We start from the raw sequence: 24154 nt of genomic DNA, 5'->3' as shown, positions 1-24154 counted from the left end.
ACCGTCGAGGGACACCTGGCTCCAGAAACAGGTATGATACTCTGAAAGTGGGACTATAAGTAGCCCTGGCTGAACTTAAAACATCGCTAACTTGAAGAATACTTCCAATTTAGTTATTGTAGCCTGAAATTTTAAATGCATATTGAAGTTCCATGTATTATTGACTAACCATGTAATAAATATCCATTTGTTTATAAACACATTTCGGAACCTTTGTTATACACACCGTACTAGTAGAGCTTTTAGAAAATACGATTGTTTGGATAGAAAAGCGGGACAAAGGGATTTAGGACAATTGGGAGATATGGCCAGTAACACTCACACTACAAAGAGCTTGATTTGTATTCTCGAGTTTTCCAGGTTGGCTGGTTCCCATTCTCTATAAATCATTCCCTCCTGGCCTTTGCAATGAGTACGTAATCATTTGAAAAGAAAAATACCTCTGAATAATTTATTTAACCAAAGATGAAAACAACTCACTGGCTTTATAACCATATTGCTGGTTTCAGAACAAAACCAAAACACACAATTCTGTGTCCAATACCTTCTAGCCTTCTTGGAAAAACATTCAAGTAATAAAAAAGTATGGTTCCCCAAAAGCATTCAGAATCAGGCTTTATGCACTAAAGTGTGAATTGTCAGGACTTCAATGAATTGAATTACAAATCTTTCACACAAACTAAAAACAGTTGGCTATTGGAATGTACAGTAAAGGAAAAAAAAGGTTGCGCCAAAGATAAAATGGATCAAATAAAAGTAAAAACAACAATACAATAAAAATATAAATAGGTATAGTCCAAAATGGTTTGTCAGTTCCAATAGGTGTCTTGAGGTAAAGTAGGTATGGTCACTAATTCCGCTGTGGGGGTAGATTCTCTTGTTGTAGTATTTTCTACCGTCTCGTAATATGGAAGACACAAGGTGAGAAAGACTAATCGTGCGGAGTGTATACACTTAATGTGATGGTATAAAAATTATATATGTTACACTCACATTTAGTTGAGCTATAGCCAGCTCGGGGTTTGTAGGCATACAGCGGTATAATCCCCGCTGATGGGATATATTGTTGCTTGTCCTCCAAGGGGTACGTCCAACTCTCAGGAGAAGAGGGAAATAAAAACAGCAGATAGTGCTCTCCGATTGATTGATTAAAAGATGGTGAATAAAATAAGATAAAATATACTCACAAATAAAGTGCAGATCACACTGCACTCAGGTAATAGCGTTAGTGGTATAATCCCCACTTCAGGATATGTAGAATAAAAATGCCAGGAAAAAATTAAATAAAATAAAATAATAGTAATAATTGTGTATATAAAATGATAGTGGTACACTAATTAGACCAAAAAAATCATTTATTATAAAATAACACAATATAAATAAAATGGTTATTTAAGTGTATACACTCCGCACGATTAGTCTTTCTCACCTTGTGTCTTCCATATTACGAGACGGTAGAAAATACTACAACAAGAGAATCTACCCCCACAGCGGAATTAGTGACCATACCTACTTTACCTCAAGACACCTATTGGAACTGACAAACCATTTTGGACTATACCTATTTATATTTTTATTGTATTGTTGTTTTTACTTTTATTTGATCCATTTTATCTTTGGCGCAACCTTTTTTTTCCTTTACTGTATATCTCTTATATAGAGGGTTAGAGGGTTACCCTCTAAAGGTCGCTGCCTGTTTATATATTATTAGCGCTAACCTTTCCCCCCTTTTTTTATTGGCTATTGGAATGTGACTTGTGTATCACAGTGTGCAACCAAAAAAGCAATGTGGCAGCTATGTGAGGGTAAAATGGGTAATGTCTTATGTGTAATATGTGTGTATATATTTTTTATTACGCAGCGTTTTACAATATTATAAAGGGAGAAATCTAAAGGGATTCTATAGTGTAAGGAATACAGTTATATTCCTTACACTATAGGTCACTCTTGACCCCCCTCCTTCCCTCGCAGCTTCCCTCCCCCAACCCCCCCCACAGCACAGAAAGTGTTAAAAAACAAAACTTCTTACACTAACCCGATTCCAACGCTGATGTCCTTTGAAGGTTTGCACCGCTCCACCTCCATCTACGTCATCAGACAGGAGGGGCTAATGCACATGCGCGGTGAGCGGTGCATGTGCATTAGGCCCTCGACATAGGAAAGCATTGCTGCAATAATTGATTTTTTTACAGTATAGACACGCAGTTAGACATTGTAGGCACCCAGATCCCTTTATCTCATTGTAGCGGCATGGGCGACTAATTTTAATAATGCCACTATTCATTTTGTGATCTGAGATAGATTGGGAATTGAATCTATGTGCAAGGCCTTTTTAGATAATTAATGTTATTTATAATATTTTTTATTTTTTTTTGTAAATCTGTTTTATTGGTAAAGAGCACATGAAACATATTTCCAACGTTTATCAGGTAAATATGGAGCACGCAGGCTCTTGTGTAATAACATAGGGTATATCATAACATAAGACAGTTAACATGTGGACAGCGTTTCAAGGCATAGCAGATCGTTTTTACTTTTTTTTTAATCAGGTTTTGTTTGCGAAACTTGGGCTGTCAAAGGTAAAGAGATGTTGAAGGGGGGGGGGTGTGGAGTGGGGGGAATAGGGAAGGGATGTAGGTAGGGTTTCCCCTTTCCCCCTTGATGTCCCCTGCACTAGGTTGTGCGGTAATTTGCTCATGGTCTTGGGGAGTCAACCCCTGCCAATCTGTGATTGTGCGATGTGCAGGTGTTTCATTGTAAGTGAATGTGAGTGTGTGGTGCGCGTGGGTACCATTGTGTGGCAGTCCACGGGAGCTCGCCATCCACGTTGTGCAAGTTGTGGCCCGTGTAGTGAAGTTGTGGTCACTGTCTCTCGGTAGCATAAACCGAAGGGGTGTTAGTGTTGTATTGGGGTAGGTAATCTGAGTAGCTAGTCCTGTCAAACAACTCATTTTTAGTTTCCGCGGATGTTGAGCTTGCGTTGGTGTTCGTACGGTAGTGTCAATGGAGAGAGTTATCTGTTGTGTCCTTCAGACGCGTGTGCGTGTGAAAGTCCTGAAATATCTAGCGGTGTGTCTGTCTATGAGTGGCATGAGTATACGCGTGGACAGTCAGTCGGGGAGGGATATATCCCGTCCGGGGGTGAGCTCTGTCGCGGGACCAAGACATGATCTGATGGAGTTTTGATCCCCTATTTTCATTTCCCATGGGTGTTGGTGCTATTTCTCAGATATCTCTAGATTGGTATAAGAACCATGGTCCCCAGATCTCCGCGTGCCTGGCCGACAGCCCTGCGAGCGACCCCCGAAGCGCCTCAGCTGCCTGAATGTCTCCCACCCTATGAAGCCACTCCGTGCGTGTGGGGATTTCCGTCTTTTTCCAGTACACCGGGATAAGGGATTTTGCCGCGTTCAAGAGGTGGCGCATGATTGATCTTTTGTAGCCGGAGATGGACTGTGATGTGATGTGTAATAGGGCCAGTTCCATCGACCACTCCGTATCATCACCTAGTATGCACTTAATTTCCGTGTGGACTTGGTCCCAGTAAGGTATGATGGCTCGGCATTCCCACCACAGATGTAGTATGGTACCTCTTTCCTCCTGGCATCTCCAGCACATCGGGGATGCTGTCGCGAATATCCGCTGCAGAGTCACCGGTGTTCTATACCACATTGATATCAACTTGTAGTTGACCTCCTGATAGTGTGAACTAGAAGAGCTTTTGTATTGCCACAGGAGTGCCGTGTCCCACTGCGCCTGTGTAATTGTTTTGTTCCATTGTCGTTCCCATCGCCCCTTGAAGGTGTTGTTATCCGTCTCCTTTCCAATCAGCAGGTGTGGTACAGCGTGGATACCGCTTTGTCCAGTCTGGCTCCCCTGTGACAGAGGTTCTCAAACCACGTAAGCTCCCTATGGAGAAGCTCCTTCTGAGGAATGGAGTCATAATAGTGCACCAACTGTAGGTATCGAATAGTCGTCATGGGTGTCTTTGGACTATCCCCTAAGATGGAGTCCAGGGACCTTACCCGTCCCCTTTCTAGTGCCATTCTGATCGAGACGTATGTACAGTCACCAAGGAAGGTCCAAGCTGCTGGAGGGAGGCCTCCTCCGATTTTGGGATTGTGCGCGATTGGGATCAAGGGGGTAGGGCTCGGGGAGACATATGCCAGTTCCCGGATAGGTTTCCAAATCCTCAACGTTTGAGCCACCGGATTCCCCTCCTCGCCCCTCTCGCGGTAGTTTACTTTCTCCTGCCATACTGCGGCTTTGAGTTTGGCCCCCGAGTCAGATCTGTCCAGAGTCACCCATTGTTTCGGGTTGGCGGTTGCATGCCATTCTAGAATGCGCTGCATGGCGGCCGCTTGATGATATTTTTTGAAGTCGGGGAGTGCCAGGCCGCCCCTAAGCCGGGGCATACACATTATCTCATGTCGCAGACGAGATCTGTCCCCTCTCCATACATATCGTATTACAGCTGACTTCAAGGTGGAGAAGAAGGCTGCTGGCAGCGCCATGGGGATGGTCTGGAACAGATACAGGAGCCTGGGCAGCACATTCATTTTAAGGACCGCTATACGTCCATGAAAGGTGATGTGTGGGTATGCCCATCGCTCTAAGTCTGCGGTAAGCATTCGGAGTAAGGAAGAAACGTTGTGATGGTATATCTCCTGGGGGTTGGTGGTGATCCAGATACCCAGATATTTCATCCGGTCCTCGCGCCACTGGAATGGGAAGCAGGGGCCTAGTTCAGTGTAGTCATGCGGTGGGAAGGTCACGTTCAACACTTCGCATTTAGATAAGTTTAGTTTGAATCCCGAGATCTTACCATATTTTTCAAATTCCGCAAGTAGGCAGGGTATTGTAATCCGTGGGTTAGTGACGAAGAAGAGGAGGTCATCTGCATATGCGGCCACCTTATGTTCCGTGTCTCTCCATTTATAGCCGCGAATATCGGGGTTTTGTCTGACTGCTTGTAGCAGAGGTTCCAGCGTCATGGCAAACAAGAGGGGAGATAGGGGGCAACCCTATCTAGTCCCGTTGGTAATCTCGAAGCTGTCGGTCAGTGCTCCGTTAACCCTGACCGATGCACTAGGCCTGTTGTATATAGCGGATATCCACGACATCATCCCCTGTCCCAGTCCCATGGTATTCAGCGTAGACATCATGTAGGGCCAGTTGACCCGATCGAATGCCTTCTCAGCATCCGTGGAGAGGATGAGAAGGTGTTCCTTTGTCTTCCGCGCTCGATATTGACGCGGAAATAGGTGTAAAGTGCTGTCCCTCGCTTCCCTCCCTGGTATAAACCCCGTTTGATCTGCGTGGATGATGCTTGGGAGCACTCGTTAGATCCTAGTGGCCAATACCTTAGTCAGGAGTTTCGTGTCTACATTTAATAAAGAGATTGGTCGGTAACTGCCGCAGTTCTCGGGGTCTTTCCCTGGTTTGAGTAAAACCGCGATCGTAGCTGCGAGCGACTCGGTGCCGAAGCGCCCACCGTCCGTGAGGGTGTTAACAGCTTTCGTCAGCCAGGGTAGGAGGATTGTGGAGAAGTCCTTATAATAACCCGTCGGGAACCCATCTGGGCCCGGTGCTTTCCCCCTTTTAGTGTTCTTCAGTGCTGCCGCCATCTCTTCAATACTGATAGGTTCATCCAGTAGGGCCGTCGTGTCAGGGTTAATTCGTTTGCGTATGTTGTCCCGCAGGTAAGTCCTAGTACATTCAGCAGTCTCTGGTTCCGATGTCTTTGTTGTGGAGGCGTCAAGGTTGTAAAGTTGTTGATAATAGCGTTGGAATTCGCTGGCTATTTTGTCCGGGAACGCCGTTGTTGTGCCATCGGGTAGGCGTATTTTGTGCACCCTAGTTTGCGTGGTATCCCCTTTCAGGATACCGGCTAGATATTTGCCCCCTTTATTGGCGTTGAGGTAGAAAAAGTTCTTTGAGTATTGTAGGGAGCGATGGTACCTGCGTGTGATAAGGTCCCTCAGCCTTCGCCTCGTATCTGTCAATTTATCTAGGGTGGTTGCCTGTTGCGTTTATGTTGAGTTTCCAACGCCGTGATGGCTTCGTATAGTTCCGTCATCTCCTGCGTAACTGCTTTCTTCTTGCGGGAGGCAATACGAATGAGCGTGCCTCGGAGGACGCTCTTATGCGCTTCCCAGATCGTGATTGGCGATGTGTCTCCCACATCATTTTCGTTGAAGTAGTGGTTTAGAGTCTGGGCGATCTCCCCTATCACTTCGGGGTCTCGGAGCAGGTATTCGTTCATTCGCCATGTCCAGCGAGCTGGCTTATATAGCGGGGATTCCAATTCCACAACCACCGGGCTATGATCGGACCAGGTTGCGGCGCCTATGGTAGCAGAGCGGAGGCGTGGTAAGCCCTCTTGTTGGATTAGGACGTAGTCTATACGTGAGTACCGACTATGTAGAGCTGAGTAGTGAGTGTAGTCTTTAGCGTCCGGGTGTAATGCTCTCCAGCAGTAAACGAGCCCTAGTTCGTTCATCGATCTTCGTATAGATTGGATACTCGAGAGTGGCAGGCAGCTGTGTCCTGTGGACGCATCCAGCCGGGGGTCCAGTGGGGCATTAAAATCGCCTCCCACTATCAGTGCCCCTTCCGTGAATCCTCGTAATTTGGTGAGCGTGCCACGTAGGAACCGCGCTTGGTTCGTGTTTGGCACATAAAGGGACACCAGTGTGTAGATCTTGCCGGCAATAGTGCCTTTCAGGAACAGGAATCTCCCTTGAGTGTCCGACATTGTGTCCAGTACCCGAAAGTCCAGTTCCGCGGCCAGGATGATGGCCACTCCCGCCTTGCGTGAGACGGGGTGGTTGTTAAAAGAGTTGTGCGGGTAGTGTCGATTCCGTAGTCTCGGTGCAGCCCCGTCTAGGAAATGGGTTTCCTGGAGCATCGCTATAGATATATGTGATTTTCTCAAGTCACGGAGTAGTTGGGTGCGTCGTTCCGGGACATTCAGGCCTCGGCAGTTGAGACTTAGTACCAGCAGTGGGGCAGCTTGGTAGGAGTCGGCCATCTCAGAGGGCGTCCCCAGGCACACGGAGATCCCCCACCCAGTCTCCAAAAGGAGCCCCCCGAATTTACTTTGTAATTACTGCCCCCTAGTGAGGTTGTCCGGTTGTGCGACCGGTGCAAATGTCCGTTTGGCTCACGCCCCGGCGAGGGAGAGATCCCTGTTGTAAGGATCAGGACACAATAATGAGTCTGCACCCAGTCCCCCCAATTCCCACGTGATGTAAGCGAAAGTAGGGAGTTCCTATGTCCGTCAAAGTCTGGTGTGTAGGTAGTCTGTACTGTAGGTGCTATGTTGTGAGTGTAGAGTTGGTGTTCGAGTTATGAGGGGGTCATCAGGGGCATAGGGGAAAGCCAGGAAGGGGGGGGGGAGGGAAGGGAGGGTGTGACACAGGGTATAAAAAAATGGGGATATAATCGAGTCCCCAAGTAGAGGTGTCTCTCCTATGTAGAGGGATCACCTCGGTACCTCCCTAAGTCTAGGAGGAAATAGTCGTGCGACGGTTGGGGCCGCCAGGGGGCACCTCAGTGGTCAAGCCGAGGTGTGTACCCCTGGGAGCACCGCCGTCAATGGAGAATGCACGACCCTAAGTAGGGGTCCGAAGCTCTGTCCAGGAGTGGGGTAGGTAGGTTAACTAAAAGAGAGGGTGATTTCTCAATGGTTCCTACGGCACCCGCTCCACCGGCATCACCAGCCCATCGAGTCGGGTCATAATGTAACAGGACGCCACTCGGCAAGGTAAGCCTAAAACAACATACATGCATAGTAACATTGTAACAGGTAATATACAGTATAACTATAACAGCACAACCCCCTGATGGAGAAAAAGTGGGTGGGGGAGGCCAACCACAGGTCTTAATTCTACACTGCCGTCTCTGTCATCCCTGCAATCCCCGCCCCCCGGAAGACCCCCCGGTCGTTGACCTCCCAGGTTGAGATCTCTAGCCCCTCCGCCTTACGCAGTATGGGTCTACCATGCGTGGGTGTAACTAAGAGGGTCAGTCAAAGGCCAGTGTCCCTTTTCGTCTCCCAATGTTCCTCCCTACCCGTCTTCCATGTGTGAGTCGCGTAGAGCCTGGAGTGCCGAGTAGTGAGGATATATAGTTACCCGTTCCGTTCCCCTGTGCTAAATCTGTCCCCTATAACCCGGTCCCCCCATCACATATGTTGTGGAGATGAATAGGATCGCGTCTTAAGCTATGTTATTTGTAATATATGAAGAATAAGGAATTTCAAAGGAAAGATGATAAATGTCAAGGAAAATACACGTTAACAAAAAATAAAGTCTGTTAACTTAAAGGGTTACTTGAACCAAAAAATTGTGTTTTAAAAAAACTCCCTAGCCTAGTCAGCCCGCCAAACTTCTGTCAGACACCAATATTGCACCAAATTTATATATTTTTTTTTTTTTCAATTTAAGATTTTTATTTTTTTTTTTTAATTGAAATATAGAACAGTAAGATGTGTCACAGAATGCATTACCAAATATTGCATACATTACAGTAGAATACACAAAAATTGAGTTTCACAGTAAATACTTTCATGGAATGTATACAAAACAGTAGATAACACAATAATTAAGGTTCAAAACAGAGTAAGTGAGTAAGCCAACTGATAAACTGTCATGGCAAGGTAGTTACTCAACATTTATTCAAGTTGGTCAACTAAAAAACCAATAAATAAAACAATATTTAAAATTCAACCAGGTAGAATTAATAGGAGATAGCCTGACAGAGAGGGTAGGCGCAGTTGTTGCAGTGTTGCTAGTTATGGCAGGGAATAATTAAGTAATTCAATGAGACCGTTTGTACGAAATCACAGGTTAGATTCGAGCATTGCATTAAATGTGTGTGTAGTCTAACTGAGATAGTAGATTGACGTGAGATTGTGTTTAAGGTGGGCATTCGAATGTTGAACGACATGAGTTACGTGGTGGGGAGGTTGTAGGGGGGGGAGAGGGTTGGGAGGTGAAAGATTCAAGCGGATTTAGGCTTAGAGTATTCGATGCCTTTAGTTGCCAGGAAGTGCAGCCAAGGCTTCCAGATTTTGGTAAAGGTTTGAAAAATTTTTGTTTGTGCATAGGTTATTTCTTCCATTTGTCTGACCTCGTCTACTTTACTAATCCACTCTCTGATAGAAGGGATTTGCGCTTGCTTCCAGTATATAGGAATGAGTTGTGACGCCGCCATTACTAAGTAATTGAACAGTGAGGCTTTGTTTTTTCCGATATCTGGAGGGGCTAAGGAGAATAAGTAATGTTGCGGTGTAAGCGGAATGGTAGCAGCAAGTATCAGCTGTGTTATGACCTGAATCCTCTTCCAGAATGTTGCTATCTGTGGACATAGCCACCAAATGTGGGCATGATGCGCTAGGTCGTGATTGCATCTCCAGCATGTCTGTTGTGTCAGATTATGTGTTTTTTTAAGTTTAGCTGGGGTGAAATGCCAACGGGTGATGCGTTTATAATTACTTTCTTGAGCAGCGGTGGATGAGGTGGATTTGTGTGCGATCATGAAATTTTTTTTCCAGTCAGAGTGAGGTATGTCTATTTGCAGTTCCTCCATCCAATGTTTTGTGCAAGCAGGTAAAGATATATCTCTAGATTTCCTTATTAGTCTATACATGATAGAAAGTAATTTCTTTGTGATTGTGTGTTCTGAACAAAGTTGTTCAAAGTCAGTCAGTGGTCTTTTCTCTGCAAGAAAGAGATTGGCACTTTTAAGGAAATGGATCAGTTGGGCATAGTGTAATCGTTGGTTACCCGTTGGTGTGGTGTTGGGAATTAGATGAGTTAAGGATTTTATGTTATCGTTGGTGTCGGTGATATCTTTTAGTTGTAAGGCCTCGCCAGAATGGTAGAGGTCATACGTGCTCCCTGATTGCCCTCTTTGAAAATCTGGATTGTGTGTGAGAGGATATAGCGGGGAGGGGTGAGGGGCAATTGATGATGTTTTGGTTAGCTTCTGCCAGATTTGAAGAGTAGGTCTAATCGTGGGATGGTTATCAATTGTGAGTTGACGCTGAGCTGGGTTTGTGAATAGCCATGGTCTTAAATGTAAAGGTATGGGCGAAGATGCATTTTCAATCTGCACCCAGTGGAGGTTTGGGTTAGGTCGACCAAATTTATATTTTACGACCCAGAACTTGTGTTCTGGACTAGCTAATGTTGCCCAATGATGAAGAAGGGTTCGTCTCCATACAGACTCCAGGCACCATCACCACTTCAAATCACTGAAGTGATTGTGGTGCTTGGAGTAACCCCTTAATACCACTTGCAAAATAGTATTTCCTATCCTTTTTGCTGTGATGGGGGAACCAACCCATTAGTTAATACTGCCATGGCTAATCAGGATACTTCTTACACCCAATAAAACGTCATCTTGGTACGAGATTTTTTTTAAAAAGTCTGCATTTTTAAATTTTTGCAAAAAAAGTGCATTTGGCTTCATGAACATATGTATGCATGATTAAATCCCTAGGGGGTTAGTATCCCTTTAACCCCTCCTCATTTATCTGTTTATATCTAAGCAGCATTCAGGGTTTATTCTGACTTTTGGTTTCTAGCTGCTCAATATAACCATTTACCATAATAGGTTTTGCTTTAAACCATATATGTTCTCTCTGGTTGTTTTTTTTTTTTTTTTTTTTTTTTTAAAGGGGGAGGGTCTGGTCTAATTATAAGCCTCCGCATTATTGACAGTAAGTGGGGTCAGCTCTTTGTGAGGTTATTTGGCTCCCCTTTCTGTGTGACTCACACAATGCACTACACACAGTGCGGCTGAAAACGCGCTCAGTTTGCCAGTTTGTGTATGTGTGGTGCATTGTGTGAATCGGGAGTAAAGAATGGCTGTATTGTATGTTAAACACCATGTGTTAATATGCCTGAACTGCTGTTTGCCTTCCATTGAATATTAGACTTGCTACTGTTCATTAATCTGCCTATTTAGATATTTTTTGTTCTGCGTTTATCTGGTGAGTGTAGGCTACTGTTGACCATGACATTTTGAACTAGAGTTCAGTGCATTAGCTGAGTGCTAGCCAGCAGTGCATTTTTGAAGTTTTGTTTTAAAAATTCGAGATAAATTCTAAAACCTATTGAAAAGAACCAGAATTCTAAACTGTAGAGTACGAGATACATTATTCCATGCGCATCACAATTTTTCCAGTAAAGAGTATTAAGAGCTAAGGAAGTATCAAGTCTGTCAAACCATCTCAGTGACTGGTACCCACATTCCTACCCTGATGGTCAATGGCAAAACATTATTCTAAAATTAATATATTTTGGTCCCTAAATGTAGCAAATAGAACACGTTTTTAATGACACAAAATCCTGTTGACTATGGGTCACGCATTCCATGTGTGTAGAATTCATACACTGTCATTATTGGGGTATGTCAGGGCCGTTTCCCCCTGTATGCAGGTTCTAAGTATACACCATTCAATGGACAATTGGCCATGGAATTCGCCAGTCAGACCTTTTGCAGTTGTGTAAATGAACCGGATTGAGTCAGCAAGCCCTCTGCCCTCTATGCCTTTTTAAACCAATACTTTGCTAATGAGAATTGCGATTGTCCTGCTTTAAGACACACATTGTCAGCCTCAAAACACTGCATGCTTTAACAATAAACATCTTTATTACCCGCAGATGCGTATCTCTAATTCAGTGAAGCCTCTAGCATAAGGTTACATTCTAGCTTCTGTCTGCCAAACATCCTTGGCTTTGAGTCATTTCTAAGAAAAAAATAAAAATAATTTTGCATTAAATCTGTTACACATATTGCTTTTATTTCATTGTACCGTAGGCAGTGATGAGTGAGCTGTAGACATGTCCAATTAAAAGGGATGTACAATGGAGTTTTGGGATTTCCAGACATTGAATGGTTACAAAAATAGTTTTATTTTTTCCCCCTCCAATCACTTGTGATATTTGCTGCCTTTCATTGTCGGCGGTATACTTTTGTTCCAGAGATAGTTAGCCATATAGGATAATTGTGAAGTACCTGTCCTGTCTTCAGTGTGGTGACAAAGCGCTGGTTAAATTATGAGCTGGGGGGTTCCCAGTTTCATTCCTCATTCGGCCCATAAAATGTGATAGAACAGTACAATACATGGGGTTCCCCAGCCCATTAGCCCATCTGTAGTGCCCATAACTTGTCTGTCTGTCTACACACACCCACCATAGCATACCCAATTTCCATACTTAAAAACAGTGTAACAGCAGAAGCACATATGACCCATTATATGTGCACCAATTGTGTATATGTTTATACACACAGAATTCTGCATAATAATGTTTTCAAATGGGATAAAAGTAGCATTTTATACATTTTTTGTTTACCCCTGCTGCCAAACGATTTCCAAAAATATAATGAACTGAATCAGGTGGAATTTGTACATTTTGTGTGATATCATTTCCGATTTCTACTGAGCGCGACAGAAAAAAAAATGCTTTGTGTTTATATCGCTTTGTAATCATTATCATGTGTATTAACAAAAATGTTAAAGAGACGAGGGGAAAAAAAGAGAAAGCTATATTGATTGCCTTGTTTCCTGTAAATATACATTTCAGGCCTGTAAGAAAATGTACACCTGTGCGACCTGTAAGGTGAGCAGACATTGTTGACCCCGATTAGAACGCTCACCTTTCACACAAACCAAACAATAAGCTGCTGTGAATTCGGTGGCTGTGAATGACAATCCAATCTAGCAGTGGAAAATTTAGCTAAGCTGGGATGTAAATCTTAGTCATGATGTACGTGGGTATCCATGGCAACTGATGTCCGAAAGTGTGTTTCATAGCGACAATCACGACTGGAACTTGTCTCTTAGAAACCGTCTAAATGCCAACAAAAAGGTACATGATTATTTGGATCAAAGCATCCAGCAGCCTCTCCCAGATTTTTTTTTTCTTGTGAGTCGAACAGATGCTAGCATTGAATAAACAGACAAGCAGAACAGATCTAATATGTAGTCCTCTTGCAGCATATAAATCCTTTATTTATTTTTTTCGTCTTTTTGTTTTTTTTTCCATCTAAAATGTCAAATGTTTGCATTCTGCAAGAATATACAATAACGTAAATAATTGCTCTGTCCTCTCAATATTTCCTCCTAAATAAAAGATTGTCAAACACATAACATTAAGACATCCCTTGGATTTTGTAATACACCAATACTTTACATGTTTTGAATTAAAATACTCTTTCCCTTAATACTTCTGTAATAATATTAATAAAAAAAAATATATAAAAAAATCTTGACTTCATTCTGCCGTCCACACCATGCCACCCATGTCTATTCTTTTTTTTTTTTTCAATGTGGTGTTTGACATTTCGAGAGTAAGAATAGAAAGCGTAAACTGGTTGCTGGACCAGCGCCACTCAATAAATATCAGCTTTATACACTTCTAAGTGGGAATGCGTGCATAAATAGAATTAAGCGTCTCTCTCATGATCTAATTACAGTCTATTTATAACCCCCATGACTGTGATTTGGAGTTATGTTAGCAAAATAACACTTAAAATGACAGATCGTATTCAAGTCTTACATGAGATGAGAGCAGCCAAATCTATAAATTCACAGCTTAGGTGCAAAATCAGGTGTAAACCTTGAGTCAGTTTCATATTAAAATGGAATTCTCCGTGTGCCCTGGAGAATTGCCAACGCGTTTCATTGGCAGCTGTCTGCTTTCATTAGCCTGAACAACTCCTGACTGTCGAATATTGGTTTTATATATTGTGTGTAGGTCCCTGAAGAAGTGACTCAGTTTTCAGTCTGGGGCTACTTAAATAGTGAACAATGGGCTATGCTGTTGTACATTGCTTCAGGGATGTGCCCATATCAGTAATTACGTGTGAATCATTCTCCTTGGTTAATGCATTGACAAATTAAAGAACAGGCTTCATATTGTGCCGACAGGCTGAACAATGCTTAAGCCTCAAAGGGGGTCTTTATCAAGGCTGGTTTTCAGGTGGAACCATTCAAAATATTGGAGACATGATCAGTACAGGTCATTTGAAAAGCATTTTGTGGCTTAATCGCAATCTGGTTTGGTACATCCTGTATCATAGCACTTTCTCTCCTCTGGAATATGTGAGTGCTAATTGTTTGTAATAAATATGAGATAAACTTGGCATCGGTGTTTGTAAGCGATCCTGAGCAGTAAATATCTCCAAGTTGGATCATCATATGATACATTAGTCCTCCAGGGACTCTATTAAGTAAATGCAATCAGTCCTTAGAGTTGTACTTTGTACCACAGAAAAAGCCCAGGGGGGGCGGGGCATAAGCAAAATTGTCTAAAGGTTTATTACTATCCTGTCTGTACTGCACAGTGTAATGATCTGAACTAATCGGGTCAAGTCAGTACATTCCAGTTCTGATTGGCTGCTGGCATCACTGTTACAGTACATGGAATCTCCACACTGCACTTAATAGGGACACTATATGCACTAAAACAACTGTTGCTTAATGAAGCAGTTTTGGTGTATGGATTATGCCATAGAGCAGGGGTAGGCAACTTTTTAGCAGCACTGTGCCGAAATAAAATTGTGATGTCCAATAGCGTGCCGGTCCTATTTTTTTTAACTTGAGGTGTGCATGTTCTGCTTGTGTTATTTATACTGCAGTTGCTTTGTATCGTTGCATTTGTGCGTATATGAGCTATTATATTGTATATGTTCATGAGTAGTTTGTGGTATTGTGTACCTATGAATGTCTACTATGTGCTGCAATGCATAAATTGAGGATTGTCCTTCACCACCTTTTTGTATTAGCAGATATCTGAAGTTTCACTGGACTCTTGATAGGCCAGAGCCTGTTTGGCTCTAGCAGCCTTGAGTGCCGTGCAAAAACACCTCGAGTGCTGTGCATGGCACACGTGCCATAGATTGCCTACCCCTGCCATAGAGTCTCACTTTGCCATTTAACAGTTAAATCACTTTTGTTTTTGTTTATGCACCCCTAGTCACATCTCACCTGGCTCTGACTCATGCAGCCAACATGAAAAAAATGGCTTGATTTTCAGTTAGATCTTACAGCATAGTGTGTTTACTTTAGAAGTTTTTGTCTCCTGCTCTGTTAATTGAAATTTCAATCACAAACAGGACGCTCTAGCAAGCTATTAACAAAGTAGGGGAAAAAAAATATTGAATAGAATGTGTAATAAACAAAGCACAGGGAGAGTGTGTGACTCAGGCTGCATAAACAAAGTGATTTAACTTCTAAATGGCACATTGAGCAGTTAGACTACAGAGGAATGATCTATACACCAAAATCAATCATTAATCTAAAGTTGCTTGGTGACTGTAGTCTGGAAAAGGCTTATTGAAGTTGTAATTCCATAGCTGGGGGTCCACCTTTTGTATACCCCTAGTCTAACTGAAAAAAAAACCCAACCCATTATGAATTCAGCGCTATTAAGGTAAAATATTTCATAACGCGCATGCATTGAGATTTTCAAAGTGAATTGTGTTTAAATGCACACATTGTTCTGAAATTAAATAATATATTGTATTTTCTAATACATCATTGTAAATGTCTGCCTGAAGAATATTTTCTCTACAAGTGTTTAACCAAGCTTCGCATATCGGTGCCAGGGTCACTGTTGTTGGGCTACGTCCTGCAGCTTCTAACTGCACAACTTGAAGTGCAAATCCATTTTATGGCTACTGATCAGTCGTTCTAATTTTAGTCCTCCCCAATAAATAATTGTCCTGCCTTATTTTAGTAAGCGCTCTATTTTAAGGCTTCAGCCATTAGTAAGGAATGAAAGGCCTTTCATCATATTGCTTAGTAGGCAAGCATCGTTGGATTCTTTGGATTGGCTAGACGGATAGTGTAAATACTTTTATAGCTGTGTTGGCGAATGATCTGATTCCCAAACATAGAGTTAATCCCAAGTTTATGACCAATTTATTGGTTGCTAAAGAATCTCTTGTTTTGCAGAGCTGTCAGTCACAGTAACTTGCTCCATAAGGAGAAACCTCACGGAAGGAAAAATAAAAATACTGTTCCTGACATTTTAGGAGAAGTTATAAAGTAGCTGAGTTTTTAACCCATTCCTGCCCTAGAGAAATGGTCACATTTCCTAAATAATGTAAAGAAACTGCTTTTAATCACTGACAAATTAAAACTTCCCGAAGACATGGATATTTTAATATTGTTACCCGCATTACAAATGGAGACACATTTTTCTTCCCCCCCTCCAAAATAAATTTTCCCTGGAAGCTGGAAAATGTATTCAGCTACTATAACAAAAGAAATGTATGTGTATGCTGGTAATTCACCCAAAATGTCGCCATCCTGATGCAGAACATTTTGACAAAAAAATAGACAAAATAAAGGCCACTTTGTTATGCACAGATAACAAGATTCATAATATCTAATGCGGATTAAGTTAATAGAGGACGTATCTATCAGTCCATACACAGACATTGGTTTCACTGGACATTGAGAGTAGAAAAAAACCCAGAATCTTTGATGTAGCCCCTACAGTGTTTGAAGGGGCAGTCTAATTATCGAAGTACTCTAATATAGTTTACTTTAGTGTTTATGGTTCTAAAGTCCGTGAGCATCATCCCTCTTTTCTTTGTTAAACCATTTTGGAGAGGAGAATTGTCTCCAAATTCTACCCCATCTGCATTGCATTGATAATGTGGAAACTACACTTCTGGAATATTAACCTTAATCCATTCAACCTGGGTAGTCCATAGCCTTATAGCACTATAAACACTATAGTGAACTGTAGTGGCTATGGTACTTAAATTACCACTGGAAGAGGTTCCCTGGCACAAAAATCCAATGGGCTCCTTGATATCCCTTGTTTTATACTGGGTAATATGGGAATGTTGGTCAACATGTGGTAAAATTGACATGTCTTGGCAATCTCAGCTGTGGGGGTGCAAACAAACAGCAGAAATACTGATGTTGGTCAGGGTAACCCTTCCTATATAATTCCCCCCTCCCCCCTTCAAAAACCAGGGACAAAAAAAAATACAATTAAAGAATATAGATTAAATGTATCTCTGTTTTATAGTCGATCCCAAGTTCCCTCTGCAGTTCAATCCTCTCTCTTGCCGAAGGGGGTCAGATGTCTGGTGGTTTTGGCTGAGAGGAGGACAGAAGCAGCACAGAGCCGGGCCATGCTGTCTGGTGCCAGCATGTTCTGCGTGCAGGTGTCAGATACTAAATTTGCATAGAATTAACATTATCCAGGCCAGAATTCTTCATCCAGGCTGGCTAATGATACCCTACTGATGTGTCCAGAGATGGAGTTATGGAGGTGGGGGGGGGATACGGTGGGTTAAACTCTGTATGTGCAGCGTTTTTTTTTTTTTTGTGACACATTCCAGGCACCATGACCACTACATATCATTGAAGTAGTCATGGTGCTTGGAATAACCCTTTAAACAATCACTAATGGCACACAGGTCACTATGTTTCAATGAAGTGCACAGGTCCTTTAGTTTTAACCTTGCAATTTAAAGCATGGATTGGACTGTTAGATGTGCTGGAGTGAGGTCGGGGGAGGCAGGACGAGTGGCTGCAGGACTTAATCCCTGCGCTGAAAAAAAAGAAAAGTAAAAAATACCCTTGGGGGCGGGGGCCTAGAATTTAAAATAAAGAAGAGAACACTATAGATGTGTATGCCTAACACTATAGTGTTCCTTAAAGTCTTAATTGCACCCTAGAGCGAAACTGTATTAAAATGCCAAGAATTATTAAAGCCTTGATTACCGTGTTTGTTTCATCTGTCAATTTGCTGCTTACTATGGAGAAATTAATTCGAATTAAATGCAAAATGCTGCTAATGGAAATGATGTTTACCGATGAATGTCTCTCAGATGTTGGCTTGCGTTACTTTCATCTGCTCACATTGTAACATGTAAGATGGTAATGATAATTTGCGATCAGGAATCATGTATCCCTTAGAACCTACCTTTCAAAATAGCACATTGCATCTGAATGCTAACAAACTGTAAATAAATATGCTGAGGTTTTCTATATTTAATATTGGTTACATCACTAAAAATAAGTCCCTAGATCAATAGATCTTCTTTAATGCATTTATTGTACTGGTTTAATTATTGATTGAAGTTGGTGTGTGGTAGGGTGGCATAGAAGGGTAGAAGATATTCAGCAGAGAGCAAGAAATTGGTATTGTATGTTGTTTGAGGAATTTAGTTAAAGGGACACTCCAAAACCATTAACAGTGTACATTTCTTGCATAGCGGATGGCGCGATGAGGTTCTCTTCCTCTGTACCTGGAAGATGAGTGGCTTATAGCTGCTATTCCTGCCAGACATCGTTGCTGTAATACACCCACGCTAAATTAGTCACAGGCAGATGCTATGATTTTCCCTGGCTGTCCCCAAGTGTTTTGGGGTGTTACACAATCCTTGCATTTTTGTAGACGTTAAATAGTTATAGAATCAACCTTGCTAACTCAATGACTTAAAGGCCCTCGAACATTAGAAATAAAGGCAGTGTCCAGTTGTCCATTTAGATTTAGGGGGCCGCCATTTCTACAAAAACAAAAAAACAAAACTAAATTAGTTTAACCCCTTAAGGACCAAACTTCTGGAATAAAATGGAATCATGACATGTCACACATGTCATGTGTCCTTAAGGGGTTAAACAGCAGTGACCTATTGCTGTTGTGCCTTTTTTGTTGGACTCTTCCTGGGGTTATTTTCGTATCCCCTCTTCTGCCATGCTCTTGTCCTCTGTTCTGTTCTTTATTACCCTCTGTTTGACCTCGTTCTGTCTCTTAACCTCAATTTTTTTTCCAACATCTGTTTATTGAACACAGGCAAAATACAAATGATATCTTCGTAAATTGGGATGTTTGAGAGAACCATTACAATCTATCAAAATCAATATACACATTGAAGTCACTAGGAAATGCATGCATACTACGAATGATTGAGTCTCATCTAGAAACGAGTGTAGATTTGAGCAGACTGCACTCCCCATAACCGGATCTTGCCATCTTTGACGCAGTTCTCTCCCTTTTAACATTTCCTTTGCCCAGTCCTCTGCTTTTCCATTAGCGTTTCCTGTATGTGTACTCCTCAGTTCTTCTGGCCGTTACAATTTGTCTACGCTGTAATTGCTACAATACATTCCCCAGCTGCAGGTGTTTGTTTTATATAGAATGTTGTGTAGTAAACACAGTTGTTATGTTTAAGTATAAATGGTGCCTCAGGTGGACAACTGTTTCCTTACCCTTGACAATCAAATGGAAAGTGGTCAAAGCTGAACGTGATGACTACAACACCCAGAATACTTTGCCATCGTTGATTCTGGGTATCACACTCAAGGCAATATATGCAATTCACCTGCATGCATGTATTAATGCTTTAATTGCCCAACATTTTGTATACAGAACCCCCTCCACCCCCATGCCTTGCAATCATCTCTCGATCTGGCATTGCACCCACTTTTCAAAATGACAGCTGCAAAATCACAACAGAATAAATATGTCAAAATTATGTAAAATCTGGAAGTCGGGTTATAATTTATGCACATATCATGTTTGTTTATTATCCCAGATCTGCGATAAATAGCAGTGTTTACCACATCTTGATAGTTTTCAAATATTTCATAATTCATGTGTGCATAATCATTGAACTAAGACGTAGCTATTCAATAAACATCAGCCTGTCGTGTAGAACATGACTGGCAGCTGTTTGGTTGGGGCAAGTGGTTTAAAACGGCACACGCTATCCATCAATCAACCAACCGACCATATTCTATAAAGTTTTATAAATTGATTGTAAAAAGAATGAGATGGATAAAGAATGGTTTTATAATGCTTGGCAGATCTCATTAGTAATAGAATTGGGAGATCATATTTTTGGCAAGTCTGTCAATGCTTTGCAGCCTATTTTTTGTCTAGTCTAGAACTGATAAATCCATTATTTCCACACACATTCTATGGCAGTATATTTACTTGTTTTGGACCAGAGAGGTGTTGCTCAGAGTTGAATTTCATGAGAAAAAATGAAATTTTAAATATTCTAATATACAAAAGTTACAACTTTTTAACGTTATTCAAGTGTTTGTATCATGGCCGTCTTCAAGAGCAGGTGTCTATATAACTTTACATGTTAGGACTCTTGAGAGAGTGGACCTGATCCGTACATAGGTTGGTGCGTTATAGCTGGATTAGTAGCAGAGAATTTGTAATCTTTTGGAGATAGTGATTAAGAAATATTGTTCTTGCACCCATATAACATTAGATTATTTTATATGCATATCTATGGCTGGAAACCTAAAACATGATATATGTCTGACTTAAATGACCACTATAGTGCCCTGAGGGTGCCCCCTCCCTCAGGGACCCCCTCCCGCCCGGCTCTGGGGAGAGTAAAGGGTTAAATCTTACCTTTATTCCAGCGCCGGGCGGGGAGCTCTCCTCCTCCTCTCTGCCTCCGATCCTCCCTTTCGGCTGAATGCGCATGCGCGGCTAGAGCTGCACGCGCATTCAGCCGGTCGCATAGGAAAGCATTTACAATGCTTTCCTATGGACGCTTGCGTGCTCTCACTGTGATTTTCACAGTGAGAATCACGCAAGCGCCTCTAGCGGCTGTCAGTGAGAGAGCCACTAGAGGATTTAGAGGCTGGCTTTACCCTTATATAAACATAGCAGTTTCTCTGAAACTGTTATGTTTATATAAAACAGGGTTAAACCTAGAGGGACCTGGCACCCAGACCACTTCATTAAGCTGAAGTGGTCTGGGTGCCTAGTGGTCCTTTAATGGTTATAGTTTAAAATATCTGTTCATTCCTCTTTTATTGTGCAAAACAAATTTATCATTACAGGGCTAGAAAGATGTGCAATGTTCTTTGTTCTTGTTACGTATATAACATATTGCTTCGCATGTAACAGTCATATTGTAAGTTGCAGTGACATGTTTGTGTTTAAATTGCAGAAAGTGAAATCATTCCTCCTGATTGTTTACGCCCAAGATCCTTCACGGCCATCCCTAGACCATCCTTGCGAAGAGAAACAGAAGAAACTCGCTTGTCTGTCAGTCTGTGTGATCTAAACTTACAAGAGGAGAATTTCCAAACCATGACCACTATGTGTCCCATCCCACAGAACTCCCTAAATTCCCAGCATTCTCACTTACTCCCATCACAGCTGGAAAGTGACCTCCGTTTTCATCAACTCAAAGGAGCCCATATCAAGACTTTAGATGACCAAACAGTTGCCAGACTGGAACATGCTAGAGAAGAGAGGACTTTAGTATTCACTAACAGACCGCTTAGAATTAATGAAACAATCTTCATCAAGATCAACAAATCAAATTCTTCTCGGTCAGGAACTTTGTCTTATGGAGTGACAACTTGTGACCCCAGCACACTTAGACCAAGTGACCTTCCATATAATCCAGAATCGCTGGTTGACAGGAAAGAGTTCTGGGCAGTTTGTAGGGTTCTGGTGCCTCTCCAGAGTGGAGACATATTGGGATTTATGATAAATGCTGAAGGGGAACTACATTTGAGTCATAATGGTACCAGCACAGGAATGCAAGTATGCGTAGACTGTTCACACCCTCTCTGGATGTTTTTTGGTCTCCATGGAGCCATCATGCAAGTCCGCATTTTAGGTATGTATATAGGTTACAAAATTACTTTCTGGAAGAATTCTAAGGGTACATTATAAACATATTTAATGAATGTTGACTGGAGAGATGTGTACTATCCAGAGTTTCACATATTCTAGGACTTATGGCTCCAAGAAACACAGAGCTTTCTTGACTGTTTTATCTAGAAGTACCTCTTCATTAGCTCATAGAACAAGTAACTCAATAAATCTCTCATTGATTCCTGAGTTGCAATAGTAATTTTGACAACTTTTTATTCATTTTTACATCTCTGCTCACAGTAACAGAGGTATTCACTTACTTAGTATGTTTTGGTAAGTTGACACACAGGCCACAAACTTTTCAAGTCAATGACAAAGTAGTTTACAAAAACACGTAGGACTTTAGAGGTCACTATCTTGACACCCAGCTCCTCTATTTAATGCTTTCGTAATTTTGGAGTCTTTGTATGGAGATTTGATACAAAAGTTTGTCCTAATCGGAGGACAAGGGAAACTATTCCCACTATGGGGGATAATTTAGTTATCTTTCCCCACTTATTCCCCCAAGTGGTGCCTAATCTCATTGGACTTCATGGCCCTTTGGTCTAGATATCATTAAATGTGGTTGTGCATATATCTCCATTGTGCATATATCTCCATTTTCTTTGTAAGTCAACTTTACTACTACAGATTTTTAGAACCTTTTATGCTAGGGGATTTGTACCCCTCCTTTTATTTGTATTATACACTAAAGTTTGCAGCTGCATCCTAGATGTGTGTGGCTGGTATTGGGTGGACAAAACATGTTATTGCATTTCATTTATTATTTAGGTCTCATTATTATATTGTATTGTGTTTATATGTATTTTTGGTTTAGTTTTTTTACTTCTCCACTGTATTGTGGTCGTTAATGTTTTTCATTCACTTTTCTGCTAAATTTATTTTTTAGTACAGTTTTATTCTGTCTGTAAGTGGGGAAAAATCTAATTTGGTCATGATTCTTGCTTAGTTTTTATTTATACACTTTTTTTAATCGGTTGTCCATAACTCATTAATTAACAAACCCCTAAAGTGCAGCACTTTATGTTTTTGAAAAACACACTGTAACCACCGTGGCCACAGTAACACAATAATCTGCTAACTCCAGAAACCTCATAGCATTACATTAATAATGTAGCCTCTGGCTTATATTTTATTTAGCGGATTTATCAAAGGGCATTAATTATACAGTAAGACTAAAAAGATTACACTGTGCAAGATAAAAGGAATAACCCAGCTTAGCTCAATAGAAAGTTGGGATCGTGTGTGCCAGCTGCTTGCATTATCTAAGTATATTTCATGGAATTATCTACCAGGTAAGGTACTTCTTCTAAAGGATAACAATCTATTTCAACCCTCGGCGTTTCTCAACCATGTGCACTGGGATATTCCTAAATTCTGCACTGTTGGGGCTCCTTCAGGACTGCATTGGATACCACTACTTTAATCGCACCAGCCATCTTGCATTATTTAAATTTGGACATGACTGCTGACCAATCGAATCAATCTCCTGTAGACCCCACCCAATCCCAGTAAACCAGTGACACATCAATATTATTGGGCACGATAGCCTCAGCTTTATTTTATATGTTAAGCCAGCATCAATATTAAAAATACTGCCAGTTGGTTAGAAACAACTAACAGGCAGTTTCTATGCTAATATTCCCAAAAGTCCTCTTCAGTCTGCCCCAAACAAAAGGAAGTTGTGACTCCCCAAGCCTGTTCGGGCAATGCTTGTTAACTCCAGGCTGCCGGAAATAAACCGCAGGGTGTAATAAAGGAAAAAGAAGCCAAACAAAACACAAATGTCAAGGATATGGAACAGTTACAAATAAATTCAGCTTCAATCAGGGTAAACGAGTGTGAATCTGTGCTAAGCTAAACCCTGGGCATGAATCCCCCCGATCCAGTTTATATAGAAAGTATCCATCCTGTCAACATAGCTACCATCCACGGCCTTCCCTAAAGCTCAGTGGGATGCCTTTCTTACTAGACTTAGGCACAGGAAAAAAAAAATATGGTTTGGCCAAATTAATTCGTTCGAAAAAAACAATTGGCTCAGGTGGACCAAAATGTAACATATTTTGTCCATTGAAATGATTTGCATGTGAAAATTGGCCAATCAGTGTCCTGCTAAATATATATGTAATATATGTATATATTTTACAGTATGCTGATAGGTGAATTATCCTGTCATTTGATTTACAGATCAAATGGTTAAGCCAACCAATCAAAATGCCCTGACTGAGCTTGCATAGTGTGGGAAAACCTCTATAATGGGGAGGGGAAGGTACAATCAACATCGCTAGGATGATGTGCCTTCCAGACCTCGACAAGGCCTGTTCTCTGTATGAAACTAGGAAGTAGTTTATCCTGCCCCCCTCTCTACCATGTGGTTACAATGAACCTCTGTGAGAGCTCCTGTCCACGTCGGGACACGGCACTGCATTAAAGTCGCCACAAAGTATAAGCATCCAGGGCCGGACTGGGGA

The 24154-nt window shown here is 41.7% G+C and overlaps 1 protein-coding gene across 2 annotated transcripts in view; it reads left to right on the top strand.

Moving 5' to 3' along the window:
* NEURL1 (neuralized E3 ubiquitin protein ligase 1) overlaps positions 1–24154 on the top strand; it is a 243060-nt gene that overhangs the window by 196850 nt on the left and 22056 nt on the right. For both annotated transcript variants that reach the window (XM_063435096.1, XM_063435097.1), the window contains exon 4: positions 20965–21645. In XM_063435096.1, coding sequence (XP_063291166.1) covers positions 20965–21645 — 681 coding nt within the window. The remainder of the gene's footprint in view (positions 1–20964; positions 21646–24154) is intronic.

This window comes from Pelobates fuscus, chromosome 10 (assembly GCF_036172605.1).
Source record: "Pelobates fuscus isolate aPelFus1 chromosome 10, aPelFus1.pri, whole genome shotgun sequence".
In the NCBI taxonomy this organism is placed as follows: Eukaryota; Metazoa; Chordata; class Amphibia; order Anura; family Pelobatidae; genus Pelobates; species Pelobates fuscus.
This window is presented reverse-complemented; position numbering and strand designations above follow the sequence as displayed.